Source organism: Berghia stephanieae, chromosome 8 (assembly GCF_034508935.2).
Source record: "Berghia stephanieae isolate SIO BIC M18660-M18661 chromosome 8, UCSD_Bste_1.3, whole genome shotgun sequence".
NCBI classification, from domain to species: Eukaryota; Metazoa; Mollusca; class Gastropoda; order Nudibranchia; family Aeolidiidae; genus Berghia; species Berghia stephanieae.
The window spans coordinates 19,012,475-19,028,008 of NC_088367.1; the positions used below are offsets into that span (position 1 = coordinate 19,012,475).

At 33.1% G+C, this 15,534-nt stretch overlaps 1 protein-coding gene across 1 annotated transcript in view; it reads right to left on the reverse strand.

Annotated features, from left to right (window-relative positions):
* Positions 1 to 4,387: 4,387 nt before the first annotated feature.
* LOC144978947 (uncharacterized) overlaps positions 4,388 to 15,534 on the reverse strand; it is a 71,364-nt gene continuing 60,217 nt past the window's right edge. Inside the window, exons 6-10 of the mRNA XM_078925566.1 lie at positions 14,949 to 15,142; positions 10,021 to 10,118; positions 9,454 to 9,654; positions 6,194 to 6,330; positions 4,388 to 5,599 (exon numbers count right to left, since the gene is read on the reverse strand). Of these exons, the coding sequence (XP_078781692.1) occupies positions 4,917 to 5,599; positions 6,194 to 6,330; positions 9,454 to 9,654; positions 10,021 to 10,118; positions 14,949 to 15,142 (1,313 nt within the window). The 3' untranslated portion in view covers positions 4,388 to 4,916. The remainder of the gene's footprint in view (positions 5,600 to 6,193; positions 6,331 to 9,453; positions 9,655 to 10,020; positions 10,119 to 14,948; positions 15,143 to 15,534) is intronic.

Here is a 15,534-nt window from a genome sequence, read left to right on the forward strand (position 1 = left end):
TTGTTGTTACTTGGTTGTGTACATGATATAAATTAGGAAGGAGAGGAAGAACAAGAAAAAAAAATTATTCATATATATTATATATATATATATATATATATATATATATATATATATATATATATATATATACCTACAACACATTCAATAGGTAAATGTTACAGCATTTCTCTACGTGGCATTCGAGGAAAGATGAAAACTAATAACTAAAAAACAACGCAGAAAAAGTGATCATCTAATAATAATAATAATAATAATAATAATAATAATAATAATAATAATAATAATAATAATAATAATAATAATAATAATAATAATAATAACAAAAGTTTGGCAATATTTTATTTTATCAATGGCAAGAGTGTAAAACTAAAGTTTATATCTTTCTCCTGTAGAAAAATACATAATAAAATACTCGGTGTTAAGCGATATTAAAAAAGGTCCTAACCAAAACAAGCAAACAGCAAAAACATATAAATAAATTCTTTAAAAGAAATAAATAAATAAATAAAAACAAAAGATTTTTTTTTTTTAGAAATTGGTGTGTTTATACAAAGAAACAAACCCTAAAACAAAAAGAAAAAAACAAAACAAACGGAAACAAAACAAAACATTAAAAAACAAAACAAATAAACAACCCCCCTTCCCCCCTCCCAAAAAATAAAAACAACAAAAAGACCCCAACAAATCAACAAAGAAAAAACAAATCCCAACAAAGATCGGAGATTTTGGTCTAAAATAACAATATAAGTTTATCCATACTTTTTTTTAGAAAGAAGAAAAAATAATGCTATCATCATGTGACGCACCGTCTCAAAATGGTATTTTGTCGGGATAAGTGTAATCAAGACTCTGAAAAGTAAATTTAAAATTTAAACGATTGAGTATTTTTCATTTTTAAGAACTTGTTCTTTATTATTCTCCTCCGCCGCCATAACGAATAGAAATCAAACCCCGAGATTCATTCTATTCGTGTTAAAGAATTCAACTCCTAGCATCTAGATCATGCCGACATAATACCGCTTTGAGAAAGTGGGTCAAGTTATATTTAAATTTCTACTTTAATGTTCCGCACAATAGTGATGACGTCAACAGTTAGTACGAGATACACGGAGAAATGGTGAAGGAAATGGCGGAAAATTAGTATAACGATTTTATTATTATTATTATTTTAACAAATTTATTTATAAAAATCATAATAGCAAACACTGCTACAAGATGGGAGCAGATCGTCGAACAAATATGAGGGAATGCGTTTGCTACCTGCTTAAGTTCCTTGACTGAGCATGCGATAGAATGATAATTATGATACGTTACATCTGAATCCAGTACCACCACGGGGCCAAATTGTGACAACAAATTTTAGCGAAAGGGCATTCATTACCTTGTTAGAGATATTCTTGGGTGTAACGGGTTTGCCATACAGCTAACTAACCAGAAGATTGACCAATCAAAACACGACATTTGTGGCAACACCCACAAACACGCTCGGACAATTTATAATATAGATATTTGTTTACAAACTATAGAATGAATAAAATTGACGATAATCTGCTCTTTGTTGTTGTTGTTTTTTTTTTTTAAAGACCGCCAGTTGGTTGATTAGTTTTTACTAACAGTTGTTCTCGATCAGACTTTGAAACATGTAAGGTTATTCATTGATTTGTGTTTTTGTATGATGGTTCCGGCTGGCAGAAATGATGAGTATTTTACTTAAACTCATACAATCAATATCAGACTAAAATGATGTATCCTAGACACTCTTTGAAAGATTGTTATATGGTAAGTTGTTCTGATCATTCTTTTCACTGTGTTGGACCCAAAACCTTCGTTAACTTAGAGCCGGATAGTTCCATTTAAAAAATAAAAGAGAGAAAAAGTCATAGTAAAAGGCGACGATCGCCAAAATAAAGTGAAAAGCGGATTGATGTAGGCAGGAGTGAAAGGATAGACACGATCCTTCGTGGTTGTACAAATGAATACAACTCACTGTTTTCTTTCTTTTAGGGACCGTACATTTGAATACAACTCACTGTTTTCTTTCTTTTGGCACCGATAAGATTGAATATAATTGTTTTCATTCTTTTAGGGGACCCAAAATTGTTAAACTTAGACCCGTTTTCATTTAATTTTAGGGGATCGCCGTACATTATTGGAATAAAGAATCACGATCTTCGTTTGACCAATGAATACAACTCACTGTTTTCTTTCTTTTAGGGACCGTACATTTGAATACAACTCACTGTTTTCTTTCTTTTAGGGACCGTACAATTGAATACAACTCACTGTTTTCTTTCTTTTGGGGACCGTACATTTGAATACAACTCACTGTTTTCTTTCTTTTAGGGACCGTACAATTGAATACAACTCACGGTTTTCTTTCTTTTGGGGACCGTACATTTGAATACAACTCACTGTTTTCTTTCTTTCGGGGACCGTACAATTGAATACAACTCACTGTTTTCTTTCTTTTGGGGACCGTACAATTGAATACAACTTATTGTTTTCTTTCTTTTGGGGACCGTACAATTGAATACAACTCACTGTTTACTTTCTTTTGGGGACCGTCGCCTTTTATCGCGGCACAATGTTTTGATCGGTGTCAGTGTCAGGCTATGATGACTTTACGATGCCAATAGACTACGATTGGACATACTTAAGGGACATAATCAGTGACAAACGCATTCCCACTATAACTAACTTAACTAACCTACATATATATTATTATGATCTATTGTTAAAATATTTCTATCTATTTTGGCCAAACTCAGCGGAGATTACCGAGTTTGCGCAGTCAGTATGTGGTGACATAATAATAATTATCATAATGTATGATTGGTCTTGCTTCAAGGATGACATTAGAGTCATGAGATGTAGTTGGGGTTTTCAATAAATTAATTAATAATAGAGTCTGAGTACGCATTGTCCAAAAGGTGAACGAGACGTAATAATAATGTTATGATGACATACTACAATTTGGTGATTGGGATCGTTTACATTATCGTAGCCTTCAACAGCTTTACACTTACCCCCCCCCCCCCCCCCCAAAAAAAAAAAAAAAAAAAATTACGTCAAAATACAATGGGGACGATTACCAAAAGAAAGTGAAAAGTGAATGATTGCTGTTAGTTGTACTGCTCAAGGAAACACATTTTAATTTTAATGATTCCATCGGTTCACTTTCTTTTGGTGCTCGTCGCCTTGTTTTGTGACCTGAGTTTTTGGGTCAGTGTTCTGCAATGAGTTTTCCCAGGCAACGGTATTATTTTTTAAAACAAGTTCTCGAACTATTGAATGTGTGTCCAAAGAGACCTTCATCATAATGAGACCGCTTTAATTTTTTTTTTGAAAATTTCAAACTATACAATTACAATGAATCAATTTGTTCAGCCTAAGCCGTAGTAGGGTCATCTACAACTTTGATAAATGAAGCAGTGTGTTAACATTTCTTTTTAAATATTATACCATCGATGAGCAGCAATATATCATACGTTTCATGACTTGGTTGGAACTAGGGGAAAAATGCTGAATGATACATCTTCATTGATACCTAAGATCACAAAGTCTCTTCAAATAATGCATGACTTGAGCTTTGTTTAGAAAGCGCAATAAATATCCACTTAAAGTGTTCAACGCGCTTTAAAAAGCGGTTATTAAGAAGACCTCGTTCATGCTTCAGAGATGAGACACTCATACACAAGCGATCAAATTCTCTTGGACATGCCAAAAGCCACAGAGGTTACCATAAGTAAAAAGGCAGAAAAAGTGTGTCTGAAACAGTGCAGACAAAGCAAAGAGAAAAATCCAACCTGTCTCGACTGGAGATCTTTTGGGTTGTCTTTTTTTTTCTAGTATAAGTCTCTTTGCTTTGTCTGGCACCGTTTAAAACACATTTTTTCAAAACTTTATCTTACATCAGTGCCTGCTTTCTAATTTGTCAATTAGGTAACACATACCTTTGTAATTGTTTTGGGTTGCGACCATAATAGCCACCCTCAGTACATTCCAACCAGCCGGGTCTGGTGGTCCTCCAGTTTCGGCGCATACACGACACATTGTTTTGACAATTTTATCACTATGAAACCCCCGGCATTGCACAATACCGTACTTTTTAAAATCAATTAACTGGCTTGTGCTCTTAAAAAAGTGTGATTTGAGTCCAAAATCTGGAGGACCCATGCATGACTTTGGCTGGTCGGCTGAGAGGGCTATGATGAGCGTTTTACTTAATAACGTTTTGTTGCATCTAATGTAAGAATCAATCCTTGTGTGAGATGAACTGATTGTTCCATGTGTAAAGCGATTTTGTTCTATATATATATATATATATATATATATATATATATATATATATATATAATATATTGTATATATATGTAAAGCGGTTTAATATTCCATCAGTAAAGCGGTTTACTTCGAGACAACATTTTTTAAAATAGTAATATCAACAGTTTTATGTTATTTAAGAAGTGCCAAGAAAGTAACAAAAAATAATATTTAAAATCAATGCAAATTGCTCTTCAGAGAAAATTTCCTTGTAAAATACAGCAGATGCTATTGTGAAATAGAAATATATGGTGAAGAAAAAATATTAAAACAATAACAAAAAGCGTGAGCTTCTTTCCTTGAAAACTCCATTTAAAAAATGAGGCATTTTTTTTCTTCTTTTCTTCAATCTTGAATCTCCACCAGATGAAACAAAAAGCACGACTTTGTTAGTGTCCATCTTTTCATGATGTATCTGTGCGAGTATTGAATAAATGTTACCACTTAACACATCACGTGAGTGTGTTTATTGTGTTTTATAACTCACACGATAGCCAGGATTCCAGTCATATTTTCTTTGTATTTTATCTGTAGATATAAATTTAATCATAGAGTAGAGTAGCACTACACGTTATCCGGTCATTCGTACGCTATGAGGACAATGCTTCAGGTCGCTGATGAGGATAACCACTTTGAGGTTCCAATTTCACATCTGATTTGTTGGATCTGGGCATACCCTCCATGTCAGAGGGTCTTACTCCGGAACCACCTTCAAGGGATGCTCTGTGATGGCTGTTAACAGCGGCCAGGGCAAATTCATAAGGGCTATGGTGTTCCATTTTAGGAAATATAGTTGGGTCTCCACCTTTACTACCCAGGAGTCCGGCTGTGTTGAAACCGTGGGCTAGACCGTGGAGAGAGCTGGGCGGGTAACCGCCGCTTGGGGAGAATGGGTATCGCCCAGCTGCAGCTGCAGCTGCAACGGCGGCGGCGGAAGCGGAAGAGGCCATTTTGTTTTCTTCGAACAGGAAGTTGGGTCCGGGGAGTTTGGCCATGTTTTGAAGTTTGTTTATATTGTTATTGTTGTTGTTATTGTTGTTTTTGCTGCTGCTGTTGTCGTCTGGATTGTTGTCCTCTCTGCCGTTGAAGGATAGAGGAGAGAATGAAGACCTGTTGGCTCCGTGAACGAATGGTCCCAAAGTTGTTGGGTGCATGGTAGGAGGGGGTGAAGGGGAAGCCCCAGTGTCGTCATGACCAGTTGGACTACCGGAAGGGGAAGCGCTTTCATCTCCAAGGAAATTGTTCATATTCCCGTTATCATCTTCCTCTCCATCTGAAACAATTGGACCAAATAAATAGATGAATAAATGTAAATAACGATGAATAAGTAGGTAATAATTTATTAATAATGAAAGTAAATAATGATAACAAGGATGATGATGATGATTGATGATGACGATAATGATGAAAATAACGATCTTGATGGTGATAATAATGTTAACGATGAGATGATAAAAACAAACAAAAAAATTATGATGATAATAACAATAATAATAATAATAATAATAATAATAATAATAATAATAATAATAATAATAATAATAATAATAATAATAATAATAACACCAATAAATAATATATTTATATCTTAAGGTAGCACATACTTAATTAAAAATCCTAATAAAAAAAACAAGAAATAAAAACAAAACAAAACAAAAACAAAATAAAACAAAATAAAAACACCCAGCGAAACAAACAGCAACAAAAACAAACAAAACTAAACAAATCAAATCAAAACAAAAAAAACAAACAAAACAAAACAAAAAGCAAACAAACAGAAAACAAAACCAAAAAAAAACAAAACAAAAAAAAACAAAACAAAAAAAAACAAACCCCCCCCCCCCCCCTAAAAACCAAACAAACGAACCTTCATTGATAGGTCCCCCGGATCCGTCTCCGTACCAGACTCTCCTGATGTCGTGTCGTCTGTTCTTCATCAGGGCCTTGTACTCCGATATCCGTAACTTCTTGCCATCCACGATGCACGTGCGCTTGGGGCGAGGCCTGTGTTAGTAATAGGAAAATAGAAGAAAGAAACCCCCACATAAGTATGAGACGTCAATTTAAAAAATGTATATAAAACTACACAGAATTTATGGGTTTAATTTGGCAATGATTACAAAAACAAACAATTTTATTTATTTGTCTTTTTTTTTCATCTTCTCCTGTTTCAATCACAAACGCTTTTGGTTTGAGATCGTTGCTTGTCGGATATTTTTGAAAAATCTATTTCAGTTAAGGAACAATTTTTTTGGTTTTTTTTTTGTTTGTTTGTTTGTTGTTTTTTGTTGTCAAAAGGAAAGGAAAAAAATGACAAGAACTATAGCTAGAATGCGCTTGGCCAAGGAGTTCACAACATTGCCATCCGGAAGTATAAAGGACCAACACACAAACTCTGTGTAACCATGAACTTTTATAGTCTGGTTAATACAGTTTAGTGAGAACAACTCACAAACGCGGATGGCAAAAACAATAACAAAGGCCTGAGTGAATTCATCTGCATACTATCTATACACAGAGATACTCTCCATCAATTTTAAATGTTTAGTACCACAATTAACAAGTTTGCGTTGGGGACCGATGACGGACAGGACGATTGTCGAAAGCATTTAACTCCACCCACTTTTGATTTTGTTTTCCGCGAAGCCAAAATTGTTTCTGTCCTCATCCTATACTAAAATCTCCCTAGATTTCAAAATAAAAGTAGTAGGTCAATTAAGTATAAATTGGCTAATGTCTCCTTATACAACTTTACAAGTTTGATTTCCCGACTTGAATAATGGACTTATTTCAACATTGTTGTAACGCAGAATATCAGTGACCCAGAGTCTCAAATCGGGGTTCTCGATAGCTCAGTTGGTTAAGCACTCGCTTCACACGCAAAGGGACCGAGATCGATCCCGGGTGCAGTCGAGGTTTTATTATTATTATTATTATTATTATTATTATTATTATTATTATTATTATTATTATTATTATTATTACTTTGTATATTTTCAGCAACATCATTTCAGACTATTTCAAATTTGGTTATCACACTCGCACACATGAACACGTAAGTCAATTCACTTCTTCATTGTCAAAAGAGGGGGAAAATCAATTAACTAATAATTATTTACAGCAACGAGCTCAACAAGATACAATTATAAAAAGTTAAAGCATCCCCGAGATAAGTATTTGTAAAAACTCGCTTAAAATTATGCCCCAGTCTGGATTATAACTTTATATTTTTAATGATAAAACAACAACAAATATTCAGTAAAAATTTAAAAATTGCTACAATAAATTCGATTATTAAAAATCTATTGATTTATAAAACGTGTGTATTTACATTGATATAAAAAGAATAGAATAGAATTTGTTTTGGGGAAAAATATGCAGGAAGCAGTCATTGTTATCAGCAAATAATAATCAGAAAAAAAGACCAAGTGATTAAAAAAACACAAAATCAAACAAGTCATAGGTTGAAAAAATTATTTAGAAGCAAAATCTAATTGAGAAGAACGAAGTTAGCAACACAAAAAAGCCTGTGAGTAAAAGCCATGCAGTCTGTAGATTGGGACCGATGATAATATTATTATTAGAAGTAACGATTCTTAAATAATACACAATCTCTCTCTCTTATGCTCATAATAGCATGAAAAAAATGACTATATAAACTATCACTGAAACCATGCGTCTGTTTAATTAAGATCATGTTGAAATAGACAGCAAAATAGCATGTGTTTTCAGTTGTTGTTTTTGCTTTTTGTTTTAATATATGAAATTAAATAGATTTTCTTATACCACAGAAATGTGTTAACTTTGCTGCATGATTTGATGACAAAATTTGAAAAGAATAATTATCAAAATCCGTATTAAATACTTTTTAAGAAAACATTATTTTGTATTTGTCAATTTTTTCATTATTCAAAAAATGAAATTTAACCTACTTACGATAATTAAATACATTTTTAAAGCCTGTATGAAAGACTAACATGAAAAATACATAAAAATACAGTTATTTCTTTTTTTTTTTTAATGAAAAGATCAAGCTAATTAATTTATCACCATCTTTATATATTTATTTTGTTTTATTGTGTTATTGTCAAGGCAAAAAAATGAAATTCTAACCTATAGCTTTTTTTAAAAATATTTTTTTTAGTTTGTCCATAAACAGTAAAAACATCTGGCAATTTGATCTCAGGGTTATGCGCAAACCATGCACAGATCATAGTCATACATTTGAATCATTATTTCAAATCATCATTTTTATAAATCAAATTTGTGGTACTGTAATGTTTTCAATATGAAAAAAAAAACAAAACAAAAACAAACAAACAAACTAGATTTGGGTAAAACAGTGTGAAAGAAATACAAAAGGAAAAGCGGGAGAATTTTAAACTTTTGTTCAAAGTCCGTTGTAACGTATTACAATTTTCACGACCCAATCAATAGCTAACGCCAGTAATGAGAGGGTAAGATTCAGAGTTTTGACATCCAAAATTTGTGGTTTTAAGGAGTTGTTTATTTGCAGGTTATAGATAGGTCTAGTACAACGACACACAAATCTTAAAACTTAAAGAAAAAGATGTCGAAGAAATTAATCGCCTTTTCCTTTCCCATTATAGAAAAAAAAAAGAAAACAAACAAACAAACAAACAAGAACAAAGCCCCGGATTGAAAATATTGTTTGAGATTAAAATTGGGAATGATGCTAAAGGCCTATCTTTACATGGTACGTACAACCACACTGTATCAATATTAAGATCAAGAATAAGCGTTTAGTTGCGGAGATTATAAAAGGCAGATAGTAAATAGGTGAAGTAAAAAAAAAATAATGATGATGAAAGTTAATGAAAAGTGGTATAAATAATAAGGCGGGGTGAATTGGTGGATTGCTGTTGCTGGGGTTGGGGGAAAGGGAGAGGGGAAGAGGTTGATAAAAGCTGAGTGTTTCCATTTTCCAAAGGGGTGGAGGTGGGTGGGGAGGGATACCAGTCGTTATTTTATTATCATAAAATGTTTATTATTATTACATGTTCCAACATATCTGGCAGGGTGGCAAAGTTGTTATTATTATTATGATAAACCTCGTTGTGTTAATTTGAGTAATGGGGTTGAAACGTATTGAAATGTAGCATGTACCTTTCCTCAGAATCTTCAGGCTGTGCGTAGTTGGAATAGAATGCCCCCATAAGTTGCTGGGCGTCCATAGCAACAAAGGGCAGACTACTCCCACCCACCCCAAGAGTGGGCGTGGTTGATACAGTGGAAGTCGTAGTGGTAGAACTTCCTGTCACCTCAGAGAATGACTTTTTCACTTTCCCATTTTTTCGAGGTCTCGGCCTGGGAACAATGACGGACAATGACTATGTATGGAGTCTCGCTTAACCATTTCTTTTTTCAAAATGTTAAATAGTTTATGACAGTAAAAGAACCCCGTAGTTTTGATACATTAGTTATTTCTGCAGCTTATTTTCTCATGGGTTCAAAGATATCTATCAAAATATCAATTTTGACTTTTTTTTGTGTGGAAATAATTAGATGTAAAATTATAAGAAAATAAAATAAAACAGACAACAAACTCATCTAAAAATGTAATAAGCATATCTACAAATAAATAGTAATTTTAAAAAAAATCAACTATTACTAAATAAGTCGACAAATTACTAATCTCAAATAAAGAAATATCAAAAGATGCAGAATTTTTGCTCTAAATCTACTTGATCGAAGCAATCAAAATAAGACAAATTAATTGCTAGCCCATGTTCAAGAGGAGCCAATTCTATTGTGAATAAAAAGACAATGTGCTGAAAGATTTTTTTAAAAGTAAAACAAAAAACGAAAACTAAGGATGACAAAATAATAGTATCTAACTAAAAACAAAAATAACTAAAAAGAAACAACAAGTCAGTGATTTTTGTTTATTTTGTTGTTAGGGGGATTGAAAACGTGACGTTTTTAAAAATCTCAAATGAAAATCAGAATTTACTTAAAAAACGAAGTGAATTCTTGATCGTTACGCAACTAAATACAATGGTAAGACAAAAAACAACAACAAACAAAAAAAAACAACAAAAAACAAAAAAACAAAAACAAAATCAAAACAACAACCAGAAAATAAAACAAAACAAAACAACCCAAAAACAAAAACAAAAATCAAGACAAAAAATAAAAGGTTTTTTTTTTAAACGAAAAAAAAACAAAAAGAACAACAACCGTACTGATGATGTTAAAAACAAAACAAAAACAAAATTAAAAAAACAAACAAACAAACAAAATAGTTTCAAAAACAAAGAGAGAGAGAGAGAGAGAGAGAGAGAGAGAGAGAGAGAGAGAGAGAGAGAGAGAGAGAGAGAGAGAGACTGGAACAACGAACTAAAACTTGGCAGGACTCGAATAAAAGCAATCAAAAAATATTTTTAAAATGAAACAAAGAAAACTAGACTATGAATGTAACTTAACAAAACAAAACAAAAATGTAACTATGAATTAACTTAACGAAACAAAAACGTATATAGAGATCTAAATAAAATAGAATCTTCCAGAAAAGATGGTTTAGAAACCCAATGATCCCTATTTATTAAACCTTTCATTTTCTACAATATATCTTTCATAATCCATATTATTATTATTGCAAGGTGAATGGCTTAAATTATCTTACTACAGAATCATTCCTATCAATTCTAAATAATAATATAGCTTATTGAGATCACAGTGAATCAGCCTCATCTTTTGTTACACATAAATAAAAGGCCTATCGTGAGAGCCTTGCAGCGGGACATTATGCGATGTGTGCCTTGCTTAACAAATGACAATTAATCTTAACATTGCCCTCTTGTTTTCAAAGCCTATTACATCAAATCTTAAGACCCACAGTAGAATAGCCTGAGTTGGGACTTAAATCGAAACATATATATATATATATATATATATATATATATATATATATATATATATATATATATATATATATATATATATATACATACATACAGGGTGATTCAATTTTTTAAAAAGTGAACGCAAGATGAGCAGCTACGCAAGCCATTATAATATTGTTAACAAAGCCACCTACTACCACATTATCTCATTCGTCTGTAGTGTTTCATTCTTCCTGTTTTGGTGATAAAGGGGAAATCCGAAACGTCCATTTTATGTTTTCGTATATATATTAAATTGAAGCTTACATTCAATTTCACATTGTTATTTATTTCTTCGAGCTTAGCTTCGAGAAGCAGTGGAGTATTTCATTCATCCTGTTTTGTTGATAAAGGGGAAATCCGAAACGTCATTTTATCTGTTTTCGTATATATATATTAAATTGAAGCTAACATTCAATTTCACATTGTTATTTATTTCTTCGAGCTTAGCTTCGAGCAGCAACATTTATTACATGTTCCCTATTATTTGAACACATTATAGAACCCATGAAGAGTTCACATTTGATTGAGTGACACTGTGGCTTGGTGGTTAAGCTGTTTGACTCTGAACTCATAGGTCGAGAGTTCAAATCCCAATAGGGATAACTTATTTTATTCTGGCGCTGATATGACCTAAATGATTTGCAAGTGCCGTAAAACCTTTAAAACAACAAAAACAAAACATTTGATTGAATCACCCTGTGTATACAATAAACCTAAACCTAGAAAAAAAAACCAAAAAAACAAACAAAACAAAACAAAACAACACGTTATATTGGAGCAATTCAATACTTTGACGACCGTTAGATAATAATTTATATTTTTTAAATATGCCCTTTCCGCCACAACATCATAAGATATCGTCTCCTTGGCATTCATTCCACGAAGGAATATAGATAAGTCATCAAACAAGATGATTAAATAAGATGGCTTAAATTCTGATGATGATCTCATGCATTGAGTATTATTCTATTGTAACTACACGATGAAATGAATAAACGAACATCTGTAAAACTAAATTAATAATAAAACTATAACTGAGTGCATGTGTGTGTGCATTCATGCGCTTGTAAAATAAACAATATAAATAGGTCAATAAATAATCAAAACTGAAAATGAACTTCTAGTTGTAAATAAAAATAACAACCATGGCAACTAACTACTCTCCCGCACTCTGAAAACCAACCAAAAAAAAAAAGACATTTTTTCCCCACCAATTTTAGCCAGAAAACTCGTCCTTCGAATTATATCGAACCCTTTTCTTGTCAAAACAAAACAAAAAACAAAACAAAACTCTCAAACCTGGGATTATACGAAAGTCTCAGGTTTGGAAGTTTTTGACAAGCTGAGAGTAATTTCAATCGATCGATATATAAAGGAAGAGTTTTCTGGCCAAAATTTTTAAATTTTTATTTCAGAGTGCGGCAGTTCTGACGACTATGACAAGGACAATAATGATGACAAGACCACAATAATATCTAGTGTTGTTTCTGTCGTTGATGATATTGATGATGATGATGATGATGATGACGGTGATGATAATGATGATGATGATGATGGTGATGATGATGATGGTGAAAAGATGATGATGAATGAAAGTGATGATGATATATTGACAAGAAATGAATAAGTAATAAAATGATAGATGACAAACAAAATAATGAGCAAATCTGCATCAACAATTAACAATGTAAAATCTCAGACACAGACAATAATAAAAATAATAACAGTAAGAAAAGAAAAAAAAAATAAAAAAAAAAAAAGAAGAATACCTTGGGCAAAAAAACAAAAAACACCTGAGCTGTACTCCTATATCGAGCAGGAATCATTTCATGTGTTTTGCTCACGTTACTGAGTCTCGTAGTTTCGCTGTGTGTTGTCACGGACTACCTTTCATTCACGGTGTGTCAACGTCGACAATCCAAAATAGCAACTGTTACAAACATGGGAAAATGAAGACTACAATTATTATTAAAAATTATGAATGGATGAGAATGATACTCTTCTCTCTCTTCATCTTCTTGATCATCTTGTGTACCTCTCTTCTATCTCAATTCTACTCTTTCTCTCTACTCTCTCTCTCTCTCTCTCTCTCTCTCTTGACTCTTTCTTCTCAACTCTATCTCTCTCTCTCTCTCTCTCTTCTCTCTCTCACTCTCTCTTCTCTTCTACTCACTCTCTCTCTCTCTCTCTCTCTCTGTGACTCTTCTACTCTCACCTCTCTCTCTCTCTCCTTTCTATTTCTCTCTTCTCTCTCCACCTCTCTCTCTCTTCTACTCTCCCATAAACGAATATCATAAAATTATCTCTTCCATCCTCCTTCCTTCATAACATCTATTCAATTCAAAAAAAATCTCTTCTCATACATGAAAAATCTATGCAAACAAAAAAAAAAAAAGATTGCTCTAATACTAGAAAAAAAAAAAAAAAATATTATACCTATCAAAACTTTATAACTTTTCTATAATTTAAAAAAAAAAAAAAAGAACTGTCATGACCCTCAAAATCTAAAAAAAAAGAATAAAAAATATCTAAAAAAAACAACCCTAACTCAATACAAACCTCTCAAACAAGAACCATCACAAATAAACTCCTCATCCCTCAGTGTGACACTATACAATTAATTCGTACCTCCTCAAAAACACACTTACCAAGACTATTTTTGCTAATTCTCTGCTTTCTCTCTCCTTCGTGATCTTGCCTTTCCTCCTGGCCCTACCCATGCGTTCATGCCGTTTCGATGTGAGCGACCTTGCTCTGACTTATCCTCTGCCAATATTTCACCAACATTCTTCCTGAGTAGAACACCCATAAATATCTAACATCTTCCCATCAACTATTGGCATTATTAGCCAATTCCACTAAATCTCTCATGCCTCTCAGGTCCTCCTGGCCACCACATTTAACATGAAGACGGACATGACGCCTTTCTAGCCGATATTCATCTCTCTCTCGACAAACCGCTGTTAACGCTCTTATACTCTTCTACTCCTCTCGTGTAGATTTATCAAAACCTCTTCCAAGACTCATCTATCGTCGCCAGCTGTGGCTTCGATCCCAACCTCCGTCTCTACGATTCCATCCACTAGACCCATAGCCCTACAAATGAAGTTATTGCTCCCTCAAGCTGAAATATATATGTTAATTGAATGCTAACTTCATTCTAATAACTTCTCTAACATCAAATCGTTTCGTTTCCTCTTATCACTCTCCGCCCTCTCTCTCTCTCTCGCCCTCTCTCTCTCTCTCTCTCTTTCTATTTCATCTCTCTCTCTCCCTCTCTCTCTCTCTCTTTCTATCTCAGCACCAGAAACGAAAATATCAGAAAAAAAATGTATCTTTCCCAACCTCCATTCCTCTCAATAACATAACGAGATAATAAATGAATTCAAAAAATAATCTACATTATAGAACTATACATGAAAAATAAATGACAAAAAAATAAAAATAAAAAAAGATCTCGAAAACAAGAAGAAAAAAAAAAAAAAAAGAATTATACATGATAAAATTATAAAATATTTACTATAAATTTAAAAAAAAAAAAAAAAGAACTGTACATGACCAAAAAAAAAAAACAAAAAAAAAAACAAACAAAAAAAAAAAAAAAAAAAACCCAAAACAAAAAGACAAAAACCAAACAAAACAAAAAACCAATCACGAGAAAAAATAAACTTCAATCACCAGAGTGAGCACGTATACAGATTAGATTTGGTGAACATCCAAACAAAAACAAAACTTACCAAGAATTTTGCTGATGTTTGAGTTGTGCATATCAGGGCACGCCTTGAGGATCTTGCGCCTTTCCTCCCTGGCCCACACCATGAAGGCGTTCATGGGCCGTTTGATGTGAGGACGACCTGGCTCTGACTTATCCCTCTGGGCGCGAATGATTTTGGCACCAAACATTTTACCTGAGGAGGAACACCATAAAAAAAAATATTAACATAATTCCACAACATATTGAGCATTATATAGCGCAATATCCACTAAATGTGCTCAAAGCGCTTTACAAGGAGTCCCTGGCCAACAGCAACATTTAACATGAAGGACGGGACATGACGCCTGTTAGGCGATATTACAATTTTTCGGACAAAGACAGCGCTGTTAACGGCCAGGTACTCATTTTACACCTGAGTACGGTGAGAGAATGTGAGCAAAGAACCTTTTCCAAGGACTCATCTATGCGCCGAGCGCGAGGCTCGAACCCAGGACCTTCCGATCCGAAAGCGAGTGCCATACCACTAGACCACATAGCCGCACAAATGATAGTGTAATTGTTGCTGCTCGAAGCTCGAAGAAATAA